Below are 18,563 nucleotides of genomic sequence, written 5' to 3'. Positions count from 1 at the left end.
GGCAAAGTGTGACGAATAAAAGAGGAAGTGCTTTGAGCACAGTCACAGTCATGATGTTGTTCCCACGCGTGACCGACAACTTTAAACGGAGGAAACTTGACATGGAATCATGTGACGTGCTCTCAGACATAAGATGAGCTTCTGAAGCTTGAAATCAAGACAGCAACACCAATAGTGTGATCAAGTCTACTTTATTCAACTCTACAAAAGAAACCATTAAAGGAGACTTTTGGCCTACAATAATATGTTCCTAAACGCTGTCTTCCTTTTGTTCATCGAAAGGTTTCTTGAGGAACTGGTCGACTGGAACATAATGATAAAGACGTAACGGCATTTTAAATATCTTGACCATTGTACAATAACACTTTTTTAAAAAAAGTGGGTAAGTCAGAAGCCATTTGTTTGTCAGAGCAGGTTTGTGAGGCCCGCGCGAGCGAGCTTGTTGTTGTCCCAGAAATAAGTCATGCAACATCTCCTTTTCTTAAACACGCCTGATCGGTCTCATACTGTCGACAATTAAGACGATAAGCATACACATTCGTTTATTGAAGCAGGTTTTCAATTTTGATTAATCAACACTTGTCGCGGCTCGACTGCACTTCCGAGCTGACTTGAGTGGCTCGACGTTTTGCATCGAAAGCCTTCTGCAGCGACGGCCGCCGCTGCCACTAAGTAACCACAGCAGCCTTGTGCAAGTTAACCATTGCTGTGAGTCGTGTGACTGCTGACGCACGTGGGGGTCGGACCCTCACCCTGGGGCAGCAGGTCCAATTTGGTTGCCCGGTAACAGCAGCGCCGACTTACAACAGAAAATGTGTTGTTCATAACTTTCTGCATTAGCAAGCGTGGCAGTTGAGTGATGGGGCCCATCCACTCTCTCCAGAGCAAGAGGAGCCTACCAAACAAATGAGAGCGTCACGGACACAACACTTTGTGCTAGTTGTTGCACGTTGGCACCGAGGAGAAAATCAAACGGGTTTTTTCTAGCTACGGCTAGCTAGCTTGTGTTAATCAATATAAATCATATATCGATTGTATCAGATGGCATCCAGCTCCACAGCAACTCTGCTTCGCTTTTTAGAGCTCAAAGGCCAAGCTAGGCTAAGTGAGCTCGGTTCACTTTGGGGTCCAACCTTCAAGCAAGTTAACAACTACAAATACCTTGGATCATATGTTATGGTTTGCCATTAGGATGAAATCTTATCAAGTTCTAACATGGACAGCCTTGTAAGAGGCTCAACAAGATCGTCTCGTCTAGTCTTGGAAAGACGACAAGTCTACTTGTTCAGTACACCGATTGAGCCGATTCTACTGTCCAATCAAGAAAAAAATAACAGTTCCAGATCTACGGTTATTTCTTGGGACACAGGGATTGGATGGGCAAATCAGAATATACTGATGAACCGTGGCGTGTGTGCGGTTGTTTTGTTGGGGATGTCCCAACAACGAAGACGATGAGGACCAAAATCTTAATGACTTAACGTAAAAATGACGAAGATTCGACTTAATGTAATTATTAACGCTTAGCACTTGCGCTGCTTCTGTATTTGGTATTGTACAATGTTCACATTATTTTGTTGCATTCATTGTAATGAATGGCATCTGTTAAAGATTCCAACGCATCCCTAGGGTATGTGCATCCCTTGAAAATTGTGTCTTTCATGCCCACAAAAGTACTTTGGGGGGGGACGGTGAGGGAGGGATGAGTGAAGGGGTTCGCTATAAAAGGTACCAGCTGAACACTAAGAGGGTTTGCTTCCATACAATTTGTTGCTCTCTGTTTAGTGTCGACTCCGTTTGTGTGATCAGAGAGTAGCATTCAGTGTGTAAGCAGCAGACTGGTTGAGAGGGCGAGCCCAGTCAGGATAAGTGTCCAGGTCAAACATGGCCCGGCCCCACGTGTTGATGGCCATCGTGATTGAGAGGAGACCCACAACGTTCATGACGAAGCCAGTTTTGACCTAGGAAGGCAAACGACAGACAATGCACATCAAGCAAGCAAGCGGCATTCTGTTGAAGAAAGCAAGCCACGCTCTCACCATGTCTTTGACCATGAGGTGGCCCGACGCAAAGGCGATGGAGTTGGGTGGCGTGGACACGGGCAGCATGAAAGCGTACGAACTCCCAATTGTTGCAGGGATCATGAAGTACAGTGGGTTCACAGACACGTGAAATGCCTACACACACACAACAAAGTACGCCAAGCAAATATTTTGCATCTGTATCAGCAACAAGTCGCAACAGGGTGAGTAATTTGCGAGCTGTCGTGAACGTGTTGTTTGAGATCGCTTCAAGGCATGCACAGATTATATACGACAGTACGTGGAGATTAGCTAACCAACGTTATGAAAACAGACAGTTATGACATGTTCACAGTAAATCAAATCGAACAATTACCCGAGTAAGGAAAAGCGCTAAAGAACATGGATGGATGGACAAACGTAATTAAGCTCGTTGTCTCTTTGTGTTTTGAGTGTACAATATGCTGCAAATCACTCGAGAAATGCAGAGCTATTCCGCCTATGTGGCGGACCGGTCCGCCTATCCACCTCTGACGGCAATAAACGATAAACAGGAAAGTTAATAAAAAAACGGTTGGACTAAGCATAGTTGGAAGCCCGCTTTTTCCCATCCATGTACTTGTCAATTGTAGGCCCCTCATCGACCGTACGGTATTGCTATTGATGCAAAGCTGCGCTTCTCTGCTTTCAGAATCCGTTGGAATTACATTCGCACAAACGGTTCATGAGTTACGGTGATATGAAAAACATGTCATCTTCGTCACTTTCCACGATGACATGGCCGTGGTATCAACAGAAAGCTCCACTTGCCTGCTTTCAGAATCTGTTGGAATTACGTTGCTGTATTAAAGGGTTCAGGAGTTACGACGATTTGAAAAACGTGTGTCATCTCTGCACGGTTCTAAAAGGACACCATTTTATCTTGTTGCTGCTGTTTCATCTTTGTTGTTGGCGGCGGCGGTGGCTTCACTACGCATTTATATGGGGGGAGTCTTTCGTTTCAAATATCGCCCAGCAATTAAGGTTTTAATTTTGATCCTAGAACTGGTTTGCCTTTAACTAGAATCCCGTGGTGCATTTTAGCCAAAGGTACAATCCTAGTGGATGAATGCACTTTTAAACCCTTGTTGTCAATAATCGTGCTCTTGTGGCGACTGCTTCTTCTTTGTTGTTGGCGGCGGCTTCTTTCTCTTCTTCCTCGTTGTCGTCTTCTCTCTCTTTTTTTTTTTTAAGACGACGAAGAAGAAGCAACTCTGTAATCATCGATTTCGACATCAAGAAAGACCTTTGGATAAAATGCAACACGGGATTCGAGTTACGGTAAGCTGTTTTAAGACAAACTTTAACAAACACTTGTTGTTTCATCGTCCTTGTGCAAGGCTCGACTCTGATTAACTTAACGGCATATTTGAATATCTTTCTGAGTTTCCGAACAGAACGTGGTTAAAAAATGCGGCTGGTAACATTCAACAAGGGATATGCCGGGTGAGGCTGCAATGATGATAAATCCAGCCATGCTCTCATTTTTTACTTTTATTTTTTTAGTTTGTCGAAGTTGGTGGTCGGAAACGCTAACGGAAGCCGTTTCAAAATGATCGTCGGACCGGCCTATAGGCGATTTCTATTTGGTCCGGCCGGACAAAATGGCAGATAAACGGACGGCGGAAGGGTACACTGGCTGGAGGTGATAAACGGACCGCAATTTTTTAGTAAAATGCCCAGCTCTGGAGAAATGTTATCTTCAAGCAGCTTCTCCAACCTGATTCTATCTCTTAATACCAGAGCTGGTATTAAGAGGATACAAGTGCCACTTAACAATGATTTATTTTTAAATTGCAAAAGTATTAATGTCAATTAATTGATGTCAAATTTATGATTTGGCTTCACCATTAAAAAAGAAAATGAAGAGAGGTATTTAATTTTGATGCCAGAAAATTATCATCAATACTAAAAATAAAACATTTCATACTTTAAATATACAAAAACATAAAATAACAGATTTCTTTAACATGCACAAAATTGTAAATCAAAGGGTGATATTTCTAATAAAATGACCTCCGAAATAAGTACACAAGTAGTAGACAAGATAAGTGGCACGCAGCAGCAAATTGCTAATCCATCTTGAGACTTTCTGAGTGCCTGTATACATTTGCAAAGATGAACTAGCGCTTTACTTGCTCTAAACAATCCTTGAGGGGGTCGTAGGCCGTGTATGTACCTTTTGCAAAGTACAAAGGAGCCAGATAATGATTAGAGACAATAGGGGTTAATCCTTAACCGAGTACAAACATGATCATGTCTGTTGCAAGACATCTTGACAGCAAAAACAAGTGTCTTTTCTGGCGGGGGGGGGTTTCTTCCTTCAAACGTCAAGAGAGGTCACAGAAAAATGCGGACATAATAAATAATAAGTCATACATTACAGAATTCCAGTTTTAGCATTTTAGTTCAAGTATTTTGTCATATTTTGCATATACTTAAACTACCGTCCTTGGTGTCGCGCTGAAGCCATGTAGATGTCTGTAGCAAGTTTTCAAACTGTTGCTGACTATCAAAACAAATCAAGAATGAACATTTTCACCATCCCTAGAATAGGGTTGGATGCTAATGCTCAAAACAGTACTAGTGACCAAGAATTGCTCCTCTCTTGACTGTGTGTGCTTCCTTCTCTGCCCAAGAGACACAAGCGCATATATGTAGACATTGTTTGACCAGAATTACCGCACAAAAGAGACCCAAACAAAACGTTTTGGGGTGCAAAAATCAATGTCAGGAGAGGGCCAAATGACTGTGCTACACAGCACTGCGATTGGCCAATCGTTGCGTTTGCGTTTACTGGGTGTGAAAACCGTCTGTGAAAACCGTCTGTGTGTGAGAATTTTTGCTTTAGTACGAAGGTTTCGATAAATAAGAGGATTTTTTTGATGCGTTTGGGTTCCCCCCCAACCACCACCCCTTTTTTTGATCTGTGTCAGAGGGTTTTGGTGAGTGTGGGAGCCTGGACGTGTGTGTGGGAGGTACTGTAAATGTTGTTTTTGGGCCACTGCAGCACTTCATCGACACCTCGCACATTCATCCCCAAGGTAAGTGTAACATCCTATTTCAGGATGAGAACACATAGCCAAATCAAGGCCAAGTTGAACACACCATTGGGTATTCTTACCAGTTCAGCAATAATGGGTAAAAATATGATAATGGTGGCGGTGTTGCTGGCGAACTCGGTGAAACAGGCCACAAAGGCTGTGATCAACATCATGGCCACAGCAGGCGGGACCCCGGCCAAAGGCTGGAGGTAGCCTCCGATCCAGGTGGCCAGTCCGGACTCCTGCCGAAGAGTACAGTAGGTTAAAGGTCAAATTTCACAACATAACAACGCACAGTAGAGAGTGGAACCAAACAATGTGGTGCAGAAGAGATGCGCGACATGATCGTTCACTAGTCTAACATGTTTGAATGCAGCACAACTAAAGGAGAATTTGGGAGCGCAGTTTTTTACCTCACATGCCTGAGCCATGGCAAAGCCGCCTCCGAGCAACAGAATGATATTCCAAGGCACAGCCTCCTGGGCTTTCTTCCATGACAGGAGAGGAACATACGGCACATTTGAAGCTGGGGGAACATTCGAGAACCTTGTTTTCAGTGGAGATTGTTTTGGTTGCCTGCTTTCACTTGTCTCCAGCTGCTTATTTGTCCAGCTGAGCATAAAAAAAAAAAAAAATTAAAAAAAAATCCAGCTCATGCACGTGTCCCAAACAGGCACCACAAAGAGCTTTGAGGGATTATCCTGATCGGTGAAACACAGAAAGCATCCACTAGGCCCACCTCCAGACGGCCAGTACACTCGCTCTCTAATCGACATTAGTAACATTCCTGAGCTTACTTGTGATATTTTGCAGCAGCTTCAGGCACAAGATAAGTACAGAGGAACCTCGGAGGTCCAACACAATCCAATTTGGCTCACTGTCCCGCCTGCCATTTGTTGGCATTGAAATACAAGGAATTCATGGATTCAAGGTTTTGACTGTGGCCATGACAAAACATTCCAAAAATGCACAGGCCACATTTGAGATTGCTCAATTGGCACACTAGTCTGGAGTGTGTGCACCAAACGCAAAGTGAAGGAAGAGATTATCACTGAAGATTCTTGTTACTCAAAGGTCTGTTTTTACCCAGTATATTAATTTTAATACATTTTTTTGTTATTATTATTTAGTATTATGTTTCACAAGAGCTTTATTTTTGAGAAGTTCAAAACAATAGAATAATGCAGCTGTTACTGAAAGCATTGTACTGAACACTGGCTAACCTTGTCTTGCTTTAGAACTTGCTTAAGAAAGAAAATATGACCAACACAATGCTGCATTTTAAGGGAAAGCAAGGAAAGTATCTAATCAAAGCAATCTATGTAACCATATGATGTATCTGTATGTACAGTATTTATGTATATGCTGCAGCTGCGTATGCTATAGGCTAAATATTAGCTGGATATGTGCATTTGTGTGTTGAACTTGTTGGCTCACTGTTGCCATTAGACGTACTTAGCCGATTCTGACTTTGGGGTCATAAGCTGCATCGTGTCACTTCTACGGCTAGGCGTTGGCCGAATGAGCCAGCCGGCCCGGCCTGGGCGGGATCGCCGACCCCGCAAAGGGCGACTGCTGCCACCGCGGTGTCCCAGCGGTACATGAGCTGTGTTTATAATTCCTGAGCGCAGGTCTCGCCCGGCCAGCGGCACGGACGACTTAAGACATCGCCAAATAAAGTGTGAACGTATTTGTTACTTTTGTCTTAGGTTGCCTTAAAACATCTTACCATAACTACAATCCCGCGTTGCATTTTATCCAAAGGACTTTATTGATGTTGTTGCGAAAAGATAAAGTTAATGCATGATCCCCCCCCCGGCGGCCATGCTTCTTATTGGTTTTTGAAATGAAGTAGGAGGAGAAGAAGAAGAAAAAGCAGGCGAAGAAGAATGAGGGAAGAAGAAGCGGCCGCTTTTACTTTCACTTTTCACGACGGCGACAAGCGTTTTAAAGTGCAGGATTGGATAAATTACACTATGGCATTCTAGTTAAGGTAAGTCAATTTTATGATAAAGATCAAAACTTTAAGATAGTTTTTAGCGAACGTTCCGTCGTGCTCGTCAGCTGCCGCGGTCGGTCGAAGCTAAATTCTGATCACAGCATGCAAGCTTGGTATTTATATTCTTCATTTTGCATTTTTATAGTTAAATTGATTGTTTAACAAGTATTTAGAAGTGTGGGAACCATGTTGGTGTTCACAACAGCGTAATAGAGGCGCCAATCCCCCAAAATAAAAGTGTACAATAAATATCATATAAAATAATAATCATAATTATAAGTCCGACTTTGCGGGTTTCACTTATCGCGTTCTGTCCCCCCATTTACCGCGATGAATGAGGGATCACTGTATAAGTTAAACGGCAAAATGCACTCGTTTTTAGCCCTCTCTGGGGGCGGCCATTTTGTCTTCTGTCGACTGAAAATGACATCACTGCTCACAACGACCAATCACAGCTCAGATTCAGAAAACCGGTTAGCCGCGCACACATTAAAAAAAAGAAATTGCTCGTACTTGGTTCGTAGCTCTTCCGCACGGCTAACTAGGAATCAAAACTTAGCACCGACATTCTAAAATCTGAAAGGTTCAGAGAGAACCGGAATGATGGAACCTGTTCCATTCGATTCCGGGTTTTTGGCGCCCAACCCTAGTCACAACAATGGAAAGCTGATCACAAGCTATTTTCTTTTACATATACGAGCGCTCTGTGATTGGTTGGCCACCAGTTGAAGCTGTGCCCGTCTCCCGCCCTAGGACAGCTGGAATAGGCACCAGCACGCCCGTGACCCTTCAGGGAAAGTAATTTGGAAAATGAATGACTCAACCCTGGTTGTATTCTCACCACAATAGGCAATCGTATATCATCCCATACTTTTCACCCACTGGTTAGCTGTTGTAACAGCAAGAAAAAAAAAAAAAAGTCCTTGAAAAGTCTCTACCATCTTTGTAGCCAGAAGTACAGTACAGGGAAGCAATATCTCTGTCCATTCTTTCTCATCAGGTAGATACTTGCAGGCAGTCTTTTCAGCTCATCAGTTAAACGTTATATTTCATGCATGAAAGTATTGAAATGTGAATTTTGCCAAGATGGCCACATGGTGCCTAGCGCACTGACCTTTGGGGTCCAACCACCAGCTAAGAGAAGGTTTCTGCGAGGGGAAGACGAATAGTATGGACACAATGACCACACCGGTGACTGCGTCTGACACGTAGCTGGAGAAGAGGAAAGGTCACATGCAATTTGCACTAAAAGCGTGCTATGACAAATGTCCAAGGGTAGTGTCCTTACCCCTTCTTAAAAAGCACAGACCAGCCGGTGAAAAATTTTGGATCCCTTGTGAACAAGAGAACAGCATACAAGACAAAGAAGAAAGAGATGGCCCCCTCTGCAAAACTGCAACAGAGCAAAGTTTGTTGAAGCCGTCACCTTCCAAAGACAAATTGCCACCATATCACTTTAGCTTGAAGACATACATGGGTCCTCACTTTAAGGGCCCGAGTTTTCTGTAATCCTCTTCAATGAGAGCCCGAGCTTGGGCCTCGTCCTCAGCTCTTTGGTTGTGCTTCTCGAAGCATAAGCTACAGAAAGCAAAAGCATTCCAAGAGTTAATGAAAAACCAAGCGAGATTATTCATACGCATTCAAACAAGCTGCAACGTGACTGTGGTTTGACTGTGGATCAAAACACTTGACGTCATGGAAAAGACGCCATGTCGCAGCCAATAACCGGACACATGCAAGTTACGGGCATGTCGCCTAATTCGACACTTGGATCAGCGAGAGACATTGTTGGAGAAACTTTGGGTTGCCCTTTCAAAATGCACGTATTCCATTCTGTCATTTGGAGAATCACACGAGTCTTCCTTGTGTCTCTCTCTGATATCAGAGGATTGCAAAACAGGCACAATATTATACACAGTAGGTAGGGCACTTGTGTCAAAGGGAAGCCTCGCTGCCTGCTCATGATTGTACATATCGAAAAATTGTGACGGCACTTCTTTGCGGCTGTGGGCCTGCTCGTATGCATAAGCTGCAGTGTGTGTGGGTGTGCGTGTGTGTGGTAGTGGACATCAATGGAAATACAGTATCCCGGCAAAATCAAAAATGTGACGCAGTCCATGGTGATGTAGTACGTATATAAGGCAAAGGCATTTACCGTCTGTTCAAGCCTCCGTGGAGAAATGCGATCCATAGCCATCCCAAAAGCAGGAAGACGAGCATGAGCGGGAAGGCAAATGCAAACCAAGAGCCAAAATTGATGATGTCACACTCTGGAAAATAGCTGAACAAAATGACATCATGAAAAAAAACAACCAACACGGGTCCACTTCAAGCAAGCCAAAGTCCGCATTACTTTTTGAGCTGTCCAATCAGGATGAGGTTGGGTGCAGTTCCCGTCAGTGTGGCGGTTCCTCCAATACTGGCCGCGTAAGGAATGCAGACAAGAAAGCCTTTCCACACTCTCATCTGATACTCCGACTCGGAGCGAATCTCCTCGGCTGCCCTCGTGTCCTTCTCCTCTGCTGCGTCCAACCTTTTGATGACACTGAGCATGACTCTTGATGACACGGTGCCTTTTTACGGTTGTATTAGGATCGACCAGCCGGTCAAGGCGATCAAAGCATGGCGGAAATGACATGAGCTTCTGGGGCGCTCACACCCTCATCGCAAAGGACATTGAAATGAGAAAACACATCCAACAAATCAGGCACATCCTTTCAAGTCGGGGAAATGAAAATGTTTCTCAGAATAAAAGAAATGAATTCATAGTGTTTGGGAGAGGAGCTCTTTTTCTTTCAGCGTTGCCTTCAGCCTTCACACTTATACTCAAGAATCGGGTTGTACCAACTACAGTGAGCTGACTCGCCAACGGTACCAAATTGTATCGCGGCACAGCATCTCCCCAACCGCCGTGCGGCGACACAATAATAGCGTGCCATGAGAAAACCATCAAGGGTGCCGTGGAAGTGAGTCAATTGTACTTCATGGGGATGAAAATGACTATTTACTGTATTTGATGACATGTCATTTAGTGTATTTGTTCATCTAGCTATGCTCGTGACATACTTTCAAGCTACAATTAACCTCTGTGCCCGCCCGTTGACACTCATACAACAGAGTAAAAGTCTTCAACTAAACAAGCCCACAATTCAAACCAAGTAAGTTCATCATTATTTCACTTTACGGTACATACTTTTTGGGGACATTTCTGTTTGTTGGTGTGTATTGATGCAAAACATTGTTCTGCTTACCCCTCAAGTGACAATATTTGTTTCTCTGAGGCCACCACGGGCAGTGGATGCATCTTAGTGGATTGACCTGAAAGAAAGCATAGACTGTAGCAAGTACATGGCAGGCAAGAGAGGAAACTGACCAAACGTATATTCCTGTGCAGTTATATTTCGTATATTGCTGTGCGGTGCAGTGTGGCAATGCACAGTTAGTGTCATCCTCAACCAATGATTGCTGGAGCAAGCATGCCACGATGAATCCAAAGCTTATGGCTTACTACATTATGGAAGGAGATTAAAGTTGTGTCTCGAACCATGTGATAAATAAAGGGCAAACATTGTGCCTCCCCTATCCTCAATTTTGGATCTGAGAGCGGGAATCCAAACTTGGGCGAAAGTATCATTCCTCAAACGCGAGCGAGTAACCCTTTGCCGCATGCAGATGGCATATGAAATGCTCACTCTGAGCTGAGCATTAACTTGAAAAGACCAAGGCTAAGCTCCAAGCCAGGGCCTCCCATTTGTTCTAGTGAGAGTCGCACGTTCATCATCATATGGATACATATACCGCACATACAAATACAGATAGAATACTGTGCATACATCATCATCAATCATTCAACAAACCAGTCACGACGTCAAAGTGGCAATCCTCCATTGGCTTGCATTTTTCTTTGAGGCTCTCCAGATCACCGAAGAGACTCTCCAGGATGGCGTTGGCAATGGGGAGCATCATGGCTGTCGTGGCCGTGTTGCTGAGCCACATGGACAGGAAGGACGAGGTCATCATCATGCCCAGTATGAGCCTAGAGAGGTGCAAAAGAGAAAACAGTTGCATCAGCAAACTGTCACATCATCATAGTGGAAAGTAGCCAGTCGACCCCCCCCCCCCCAAGCTACTTATTGTGACCATCTTGTTTGTCGGTGTGTCGTGACAATGCTCTATAAAAGGTGTGCCTTGGCACAAAAAGTTGGAAAACACTGGGGTCAAAGACGAGTTTCATTCACATTCTTGGCCAGGCCAGTGTTTCTCTACCTCTGTGGAGCCAAGACACAACACCAAACAAGAGTGTCATCAAAAGTTTGACCACTGGAGTAATGAGGATCTTGTCTCAATACATTTGACTTCGGTGTGACATCTGGAGCTGAAATATGTCTGCATGAAGCCATGATTTTTCCTGTTGTCTGATTGGCAACAGGTGGACACACACAGGTCGATTCGTCGGATATATATATGAAAGCAATCATTTGTCACTTCTGTTGACTGAAAATGACATCACAGTTGCACAGGGCTCAGGTAACGACTAATCACGGCTCACCTGTTTTCTGAAGCTGAGCCGTGATTGGTCTTTCGCTGAGCCCTAAGTAACTGTAATATCATTTTCAGTCAACACAAAGTAGCAAAATGGCCAACCCTCGAGACAGCTAAAAACTGGTGGATTTTGCTCAACTCATATTACACAAATGCAATATTAATCAGAATGCCTTGTTTAGACTAGCAAAGGCACATATTATTGGAAAGAAATCTTTTGGGTTGACTTCCTCTTTAATGATCTCTTATGGCGCACCAGTGATGGGAACCACCGATTTGGATGGTAAAATCACAGTAGTCTATCCTGGGTTTTCTTACCAGGCTGGTTTGACTCCCGCAATGGTGAGGACCTTCAGCGCTATCCTGCGATGGAGTCCCCACTCCTCAATGGACGATGCCAGCACCAGGCCGCTCAAGAAGAGAAAGTTGGTTTCCTTGAAGTACTGAGGGCAGAGTTTTTGGGACGTAATGATCCCCAGCGTTGGGAAGAGACAGATGGGGAGCATGGCGGTGACGGCCAGGGGGAGCGCCTCCGAGCACCAGAACGTGGCCATGAGCAACACCACATAAAGGCATCTTCCTTCCTAAACACAACAAGACAACACAACGGAGCTGGCATTGCAACAACTCAAATCACTCACTCATTCACTCACTCACTCACCCACCTTCTCAGGCAAGGTCCAAAGCAACGGCGAAAAAAGCAGCGGCGTGACGAGGAGCACCAGCACTTTGTGAACGCACCACAACTTCTTGGACACGACCGACATCTTCATATTGACGTGTTGAAGTTTGCTCCTGAGAGGAAGCGAGCAGGCAGGCAGGCAGCGCTTTAAAGCCTCCGCAACCGCGCGGAGAAGATTAACCACATGCCCTGCTACAGGTTAACTCCTCGTACGGAGGTGTCAAATAGTTAAGCGAGACACTCCGGTTTCCCAAAGTAGGCCTCTCCCCCTTCAACTGGAGGCGTGAGCGCTGCATCTTCCGAGCCCCTGACCTGACCTGCGAACAGGTTCATACTCATGCTGAGAGAGCAGCTGCCAACTGAAATTCAACAGCATGATTCACTCACGCGGGCCTTCCGAGGCAAAAACTAATTCAAAGACTTCCTTTTACTGACAAGTTGACATGATCTATTGATCATCTTGTCTTATAAATGGACGGTATATAAAGTGGAATAAAAGGAAACAATTAAGAAAGAAACACACACAAAAAAAAAAACCGGAACCTTTTTTTAGGGGTGTATTCCCCCCCCCCGAAAAAACAAATCCTGCAGACTAATATTATGATGTTATGTAGCCTTTCCAAACCGACTGTTATAACCAGAGATGGGCACTATTTTGCTGAACCGTCCTACGTCTGCAACCTGGGCACCCTTCCGTCCTCGTCACTTCGTCCTTATACATAAAAATAATCGTCTTCCGACCCCGTCCGTCCTCGTCCTTTTAAAAGCGTTTCTGTCCTTACATTCTGTCAGTCCGTCCCCCAACACAACCCCAAAAAAAAGGGAAAAAAAGCAGCCGTGATTGGTCGTTGTGAGCAGTTGTGATGTCATTTTCAGTCGACAGAGATGGCTAAAAACGTGTGCATTTTTCTGCTTAACTTATATTCCACAAACGCAACATTAATCAGAATGCCCTGTTTCAACCAATGAGCCTGCTGGGAACGGATTCTTGAAAAAATATGTTTGGGTTGACTTCCGCTTTAAAAAGAATTTTTTCAAAATAATGCACTGTTATTTTCGGACTGGGTGGAGGAGAAGTGTATGGCGGCGCTGGCTGAACGACCATTTGGAGAGATTTTTACACTCTAGAGATGTTCCAGGCAAGGACATACTTAATTGCTACGTAATTGTGTCTGACTAATTCCTCAGCTACAGCTGAAGAAAATCAGCCCAAAGCAATGCTGCTGCTACCACTGTGCTTCACTGTAGGGATGATGTTCCTTTGGTGATGAGCAGTGGTGCAATGTAACTATATACCTGCCACGAGGTATATAGCGTGATTTGAATATCCTTTCTGGCACGCTTGTCTGAACATGTGATGAAATGACTTCTAGAAACGAAGGGGCCTTCTGGAAATTTCGGAACATCTCCAGGTTCTACAATCGAAACGGTGCACATGACAAATAAGTAGGGTTGGGCACCGAAAATCCGGAATCGAGTGGAACCGGTTCCATCATTCCGGTTCTCCCGGAACCGTTCAGATTTTAGAATGACGGTGCTAAGTTTTGATTCCTAGTTAGCCACGCGGAAGAGCTACGAACGGAGTACAGTACGACCAATTAAAAAAAAAAAAAAGAAAAAGTGTGTGCGCCCCGGCTCCTGCCGCCAAATCTGCGTCGCAATAGCGCGTTAACTCGCCCCCACTCGCGCTCAGCTCCTCGGCTCGCTTCGTCCCGGCCGGCAAGCGTGGGCAGCGGCGGCGGCGGCGGCGATTCTGGGCGGGCCCTTCCCACAGATCTCCACAGCTGCGGCGGCCACTGGGACACCGCGGTGGCAGAAGTCGCCCTTCACGGGGTCGGTGATCCTGCCCGATCGCCGGCTCATTCGGCCGATGCCTAGCCATAGAACTGACGCGATGCGGCTCATGATCCAAAGTCATTATCGGCTAAGTACGTCTAATTTCAACATTGAGCCAACAAGTTCAACACACAAATGCACATATCCAGCTAATATTTAGCTTATATCATACATATATATAAATACTGTACATACAGATACATCATATGGTACCATATGATTACATAAATTACTTAGATTAGGTACTTTCCTTGCTTGCCCTTAAAATGCAGCGTTGTGTTTGTCATATTTATTTTCTTTCTAAAGCAAGACAAGGTTAGCCAATCAATTGGTGTTCAGTAGCATGCTTTCAGTAACAGCTGCATTATTGTATTGTCTTGAACTTCTCAAAAATAAAGCTCTTGTGTAAAACAATACTAAATAATAACACAAAAAAATATATACTGGTTTAAAACAGCCCTTTGATCCATGGTGAAGTTCACAACTAGTAACAAGTTCATGAAATTGAAGAACAGAGAAGTACATGTGATTTGTCCAAAAATAACTCCTTTTTTTTGTGTTAAGAATCGGAATCGAGAATCGTTAGGAACCGGAATCGAATCAAAGAACCGGAATCGTCCAAATTCAAACGATGCCCAACCCTACAAATAAGCATCCATATTCTTGAGTTTCAATTACTCTATTGGAAGTCTGTGGTGGCGGTGGTGTTTGAGGACTTGCCAGTAGGTGGTGATCCATGCATATTATTTGAAAACAACAACTCCCAGTTGCTGAAAAGCAACAACTGACAGTTTAAATGAAAACAGGACTGCAATGAGGAAGGATTCATGGGGCCTACACTTATATAATCTCATGTTGAAGGTGTCAAAAAAATAATCTCTGAACATGAAAAGGGCGCCATCTTCTGTCCCACTTTGGCACAAATTTGAAATTCAGGTTGCAGCAAAAGCCACGAATGGGAGACCTCTTGTGTTCTACTTGTGTTCTCCTTCTTTCCACACAATCACACGACGGCGACCAACAGGCTCCACTCAAAGCCAATCACATATTCGACACAATGTTGAATGTCTCCAAAGTTTTCTTGTGCGTGTCTGGAAAAGGGCTCAGGGCTCACCAAACCTTTTGCTAGCGGACAGTTTTGACTTCTTGGAAACTGATTAAGGTGAAAGGCTGAAATGACACATTTTCATTTTGTTTGTCCACATTTTTTTTTTTTAAATGAATGATATTTATGAGAAGACACTGGTCGTGTTCATGATTTCTCATAATAAGGAGGAAGCAGCCAATTAGGCAACAATGGACTTTTATAGCAAATCTCTGACAGTGTTCACCTTTTCAAATGATGCATGTTACAACATTCCCAGAAAATCACCATGACCTATCTCATATTTTTGGAACAGGCCCCTGGGCTGCTTACGTGGTCCTTGGGGGCTCCATGTTGATGCGCCCTGGTCTGGAAGAGCACGCTTGAATGACCTGCACGATGATTGACAAAAGAGAAAATCAGCATCGCAACAAGTGCACAAAATCCCCGACACTTTCTTCCGAGGCAAAGCGGTTGTTGTTACGTAGATGAAACACCAAAACGGTAGGAAGCAGCGGCTCTCGTCATGTGGAGACAAGCAGAAGCGATTGGAACGTAACGAAAGAGGCCGGCCTGGTGGCTCGTAGCAAAATTGATGTATGGAAAGACAAACACAGACAGCAGACGGCCCATTTGGTGCAAGGATCTTACTTGTGGTGAAACGTGCTTTTGGTTCCCAGTGTTTCTTTGTGACTTTGAGTTTCCGATTTTATTAGGACTTTAGATACTACCCCATTACCCTTTGCTATTGTTTTTGTTCAGAAATATTGTTCAGCCCACCCTGCGCTCGCGCCTGCCTGTCTTCGTCTGCTTCCCTGCATTTGGCGCTAACCTGACAATGACGCTCGTAACGTTTGCGAGGGCCATGTATCATTTTGGTTGCCGTTTGTCAACATGGGTCTATTTACCTGAATGCCAATGCATGACACCAGCACTTTGGCCAAGGCCGCTGCCAAGTAGCCCAGAATGCTCCACGTGACTGGCAGTGGCAGCTCCTCTACAAGTTGACTGGCGTTAACAACAGCGCTGGGAATTGTTGTGTTGAGCAGTGCATTTGTCGTTGCCGTTGTTGGTTTGTTGGTCACACAAGCTGAAGTCAGACAAAAAAAACGGAACAGAAAAGGTATTAGTTTTGAAAAGACGCATTTCTCAGTACAATGTACTGTGTATATATACACACACATATATATATATATATATATATATATATATATATATATATATATATATATATATATATATGATATATATGATGATATATATATATAATATATAATGTTGTTATATATAATGTTGAGGTTATAGATGCTTTGGATAATATTAACCATTGGGCCAACTACTCTGCTACGGTAAAACATGGGTCATGATGGTGATACTTGGAACGCAAAGTATGTTTCTTTCTTTTTTTAGGGGGTTCTTGAAACATAAGGACTATGAACATTTATATGCTTTCACTTTTGTTATCCTAACTCTGATGTTGCATGCAATGAAAACAGGTTAGACCCTTAGCGCACTCAAATTCTCTTGGTGGTATCCTGTTGCTAACCACCAACGACTTCCTGTCTGACGACAGGTATTAGGAAATCAGAAAGCTGGTGGGCCACTTATTCCAAACGCTGCAATTTCATCATTTTGCTACCCTTGGTTGACAATCACAGAATTGCAGTATACGTAGCATGTCATTACCTACCACGAACCGCAAGGTGAAGCGTGCATTCTTGATTTCGACCGCCTACATTTGCAATGATGACACATTTGTAGGTGCCAGAGTCCTGGGGCGTCACGGCGGGCAGCTGCAGACTAGCGCTCTTGCCAAAGGTGGCCCGCTGAGAAAGGGTCTCTTTCTCCACGTGCCCGTTGCCTCCGCTGATGCTGAGGAGGAAACGTCTCCTCTGCCCGCTCATCTGTCCGTTTTGATAACACCGGAGTTCCAAAGGATCAGAAGTCATGTTGCCCAGAGGCTGAAAAGCTTTACTAACCTTGTACCAGGAGAGCAACAGGAAAGGCGTGCTGTCGCGACACAGACATCTCAACTCAACATCTTCCTCACAGTTGACTTCAACTTTTTCCTGACTGGAGGTGAGGCAACACACAGTGATCACCTGTGTTGACAACGCGCACAATTTTCTCAGATGGAAGATTCATCTTATATAAACCGCAGTCGCTAGAAAGAGCTTGACATTGAACCGTCCTTGTCAATTGAACTTGAGCTCACCTTCATGAAGAGTATCATCGGGCTCATGGTTTGACTCTTCATCTCTCACCTGAGGCGCTGATCTGAAGCGGTGCCTTGTTGACCAGAAAACAGAAACGATTTTCCTGGAACAGAGGAAGGATGCAGACAGTGACTTGTATTAAGAGCAACTTGAGCGACGTGAGTCAGAGTCAAGGTAACTTCACAGTCGCCCTGTATGATATGACTTGAGGAAGTCTGACCTTTTGTGACATTTGCTGTACTTAACTCTTTCGCTGCCATTGACGAATTGATTTATCCCAGGAATTTATTTATAATTTTTTGTCTTTTTTTTTTTTTTCAAACGTTAGGGTAAAAGAGGGTCTGAAAACGTCTGGCAGTGAATGAGTCAAGTGTCACAGCTCCTTTTCTGATATCAAATGCCAACGTAACGTAAGTGAGAGTTTCCAATCTGGTTGTGATTTTATTCATCACAATTGTATTTGTATTTCCAGTATTTAACTTCCTTTAAAGGTGAAACAGAGCAAAGTGAGCCTGAGCATTTCTGATTAGCTACATCTCATTTTCATGAGCTGAACCGACCGGTAATCTCTGCCTCAGCACGACAGCTACCACTGCAGTAAATTAGAGTAAATGATGCATTTACTTTCGGAAATGTATCGAAGTAAATGTATACATTGATTTTTAAATGAAATGTATTACGGTAAAATTTTGCATTTTATTTCGGAAATGCAGTGAAATAAAAGTGAAAGCTGGCAGAAATGTAAATAAAGCACATATTTGTGAAAATTCTACCAAAGTACACTGAGTCAAAGTACTCCATGACATTATAAGTCGGAGTGCACCTTGTTTTATGAATTTTTTTTGTTTTTATGGGTCTATAAATGTATTTATGTATTTATAATTATATATTTTATTACAATAATATAAGAAATATTAACATTTTTAATAAGTAGGCGGGGGACGCCCTGAATTGGTTGCCAGCCAATCGCAGGGCACACAAAGTCAAACATCCGCACTCACAATCACACCTAGGGGCTTGAATTTGATTTCATTAAATTATTGGTTAATTAATAATAAAATAAATATATGGAGAAGGCAAATTCTGAACACTTGATAGAG

General features: G+C 43.7%; 1 protein-coding gene across 2 annotated transcripts; it reads right to left on the bottom strand.

The window, feature by feature from the left end:
- Positions 1-175: 175 nt before the first annotated feature.
- On the bottom strand, positions 176-17,642 carry slc13a3 (solute carrier family 13 member 3). Of its 2 annotated transcripts, XM_086037608.1 has the most exons (16): positions 17,463-17,642; positions 17,227-17,349; positions 16,938-17,151; positions 16,156-16,337; positions 11,964-12,229; positions 10,961-11,139; positions 10,355-10,421; positions 9,457-9,636; positions 9,259-9,384; positions 8,589-8,681; positions 8,392-8,496; positions 8,218-8,315; positions 5,518-5,630; positions 5,185-5,346; positions 2,040-2,177; positions 176-1,961 (listed from the first exon to the last, which is right to left on the bottom strand). In XM_086037608.1, the coding sequence occupies exons 1-16, from the start codon at positions 17,502-17,504 to the stop codon at positions 1,806-1,808; spliced, it is 2,244 nt and encodes a 747-aa protein (XP_085893734.1). In that variant the 5' UTR covers positions 17,505-17,642; the 3' UTR covers positions 176-1,805. The 2 variants fall into 2 exon arrangements, with proteins under 2 accessions (XP_085893734.1, XP_085893726.1); XM_086037600.1 differs by lacking the exons at positions 16,156-16,337; positions 16,938-17,151; positions 17,227-17,349; positions 17,463-17,642 and adding an exon at positions 12,311-13,154.
- Between the last annotated feature and the right edge of the window lie 921 nt (positions 17,643-18,563).

The sequence above is a fragment of the Filicampus tigris genome, chromosome 1 (assembly GCF_054856515.1).
Source record: "Filicampus tigris isolate MCC_2025a chromosome 1, RoL_Ftig_1.0, whole genome shotgun sequence".
NCBI classification, from domain to species: Eukaryota; Metazoa; Chordata; class Actinopteri; order Syngnathiformes; family Syngnathidae; genus Filicampus; species Filicampus tigris.
The sequence above is the reverse complement of the archived record's forward strand: the minus strand, read 5'-3'. Positions and strand labels throughout refer to the sequence as shown.